The sequence below is a fragment of the Phytophthora parasitica genome (assembly GCF_000247585.1).
Source record: "Phytophthora parasitica INRA-310 unplaced genomic scaffold supercont2.614, whole genome shotgun sequence".
Lineage (NCBI taxonomy): Eukaryota > Oomycota > Peronosporomycetes > Peronosporales > Peronosporaceae > Phytophthora > Phytophthora nicotianae.
In genome coordinates this window covers 1-1,766 of record NW_008649600.1, presented here as the reverse complement: position 1 = coordinate 1,766, position 1,766 = coordinate 1, and the positions used below count along the sequence as shown (strand labels likewise).

The following is a 1,766-nucleotide window of genomic DNA, read 5'->3' as shown; positions in this document are numbered from 1 at the left end:
CTTTGACGCGCTTTGGTGGCTTGTTCTCGGCTGGTATCTTTGGAGCAGCGACAAGACCAGAATGTACATCTTGCTTACTATCCTCTGAGTGCTGCGGGGGACTCCTTGTCACTGAATTTTTAGGAGGCTTGTCATGTCGCTCCACTTCCTTCGCTACGTCCCTCAAAAAACCCTTTTCTTCTTCTTCCCAGTCGTCCTCATCCGAAAGTGATCGTGGCGAACGAATCGAAGATCTGGACTTCGGGCTAGCAATAAGGCTCAAATCTTCTTGAAGTGGAGGAACGCTCCTTCTAGCCGCCATCTTACTTTGGCCTATTTCATCACGAGATCACATCGTCAACCACTATCTACAGTAGCAAGCTGATGTCTGTGCTGCATACAGTACCTTTGCTTTTCGTCTTGGTGGAGTGAGGAGTTATCGCGTGCATTTTCGAGCGTTCTGCAGTCTTGGATTTGGTATTTAACAGTGATGCCGTAACGCTGTCTTGAGAATTGAATTGGGAACCAATTGGACTTGCAGCTTTGTCTTCTGAAGTGATGCCCGGGTCAAAACCATCGGAATACATGTCGTCGTCGCTGTCTTCGCCACTGAGCGATAGGAAAGAGCCTACAGATCAACCATATAATAAAATTTGTCAGCTGAATGGAACGATGCTTGTCCAAAGGCAGAGAATAGACCTTTGCGGTTTCTGGCTGGTTCTGCAGGTTCACTGAAAACGCTGTTCCGTGTCTTACGATGCGTTATCGATTTTTTTGTTTTCCCCTGCTGTATCCGTTGTTGATGAGGACTTGTGGTTTTCGCCTTAAGTCTACGTTGTCGAGAGGATTCATTGGTATCCGTAGCCTCCAGTGCCAAATCATCCGTGCTGTCGCTCTCTTCCTTAACACGCGTCGAAGTATTAACTGTAGCAGGTTTACTTGGTGATCTACCGGTTTTCTTCGGCATTTTCCGACGGTCTTCATCAACTCCACTATCTTCATCGTCAACAATAATCTCATCCATCAGTACCGTAACATGCCTCGGCATACTTGATGCTGCATTAATGTCTTCAGGAGAGCTCGAGCGATTCTTTTTCTTAGACGTCATCTCCTTGCGTGCCATGGGAGACACAGCCGATCGTCCTTTACTTCGCAGTCCTCGCTTCTTCGTACGCGCAGCGTTTCGCTCACCCTCACTCTCCTGATCATCACTGCTATCCATATCTTCAAGTCCAACCTGAGCCAGCGGTTCCTGCTCAATTTTTACCACAATTGGTTGTGTTTTTGCAACAATTGAACGCTTCTTCTTTTTCTGCGGACTCGGGTCTTGCTCTTCTGGTGCTGATGACGTTTTTGGTCTTTGGACTTTCAGCTTTGGCGCTGGCACAGCTTCATCACTCGAGGATTCGTCATCCTCATCCCCTATCGTCACGTACTTATGCGTCATCATGTGGCGCTCTTTGTTATTCGCAAAATTCCGATACCAAAGTCTGGTGCCCATATTTTTCCGCATCTTGTCGACCGACTCGGTCGTGGAATTCTCATACTGTAACGGTAGCGTGCCTCTGACAAAAGTTGGCATTTTCGTCGTCGCATCTGACTGAAGAGCACACCCGAAGGCCAATTCAAACTGCGCTCCGTTCGTCTGCTTCCGATTCTTGTCGAAGTTACTATCAAATAGCTTCACTTGTCGCTTTTTCTGCCAGCAACTACATCACCACAACTGTAAGCAATGCACTGGCATAAAATAAAATGCACGCGAGCACGCACCGGTCTCGATTGGCAAA

The 1,766-nt window shown here is 47.6% G+C and overlaps 1 protein-coding gene across 1 annotated transcript; it reads right to left on the bottom strand.

Moving 5' to 3' along the window:
* Nucleotides 1–67: 67 nt before the first annotated feature.
* On the bottom strand, nt 68–1,561 carry PPTG_20447 (hypothetical protein; the record flags this gene model as incomplete). The annotated part of the gene is made up of 3 exons (XM_008919249.1): nt 68–312; nt 386–607; nt 679–1,561. Coding segments are annotated over 3 exons (1,350 nt in total), but the record flags the coding sequence as incomplete, so codon positions are not given.
* Between the last annotated feature and the right edge of the window lie 205 nt (nt 1,562–1,766).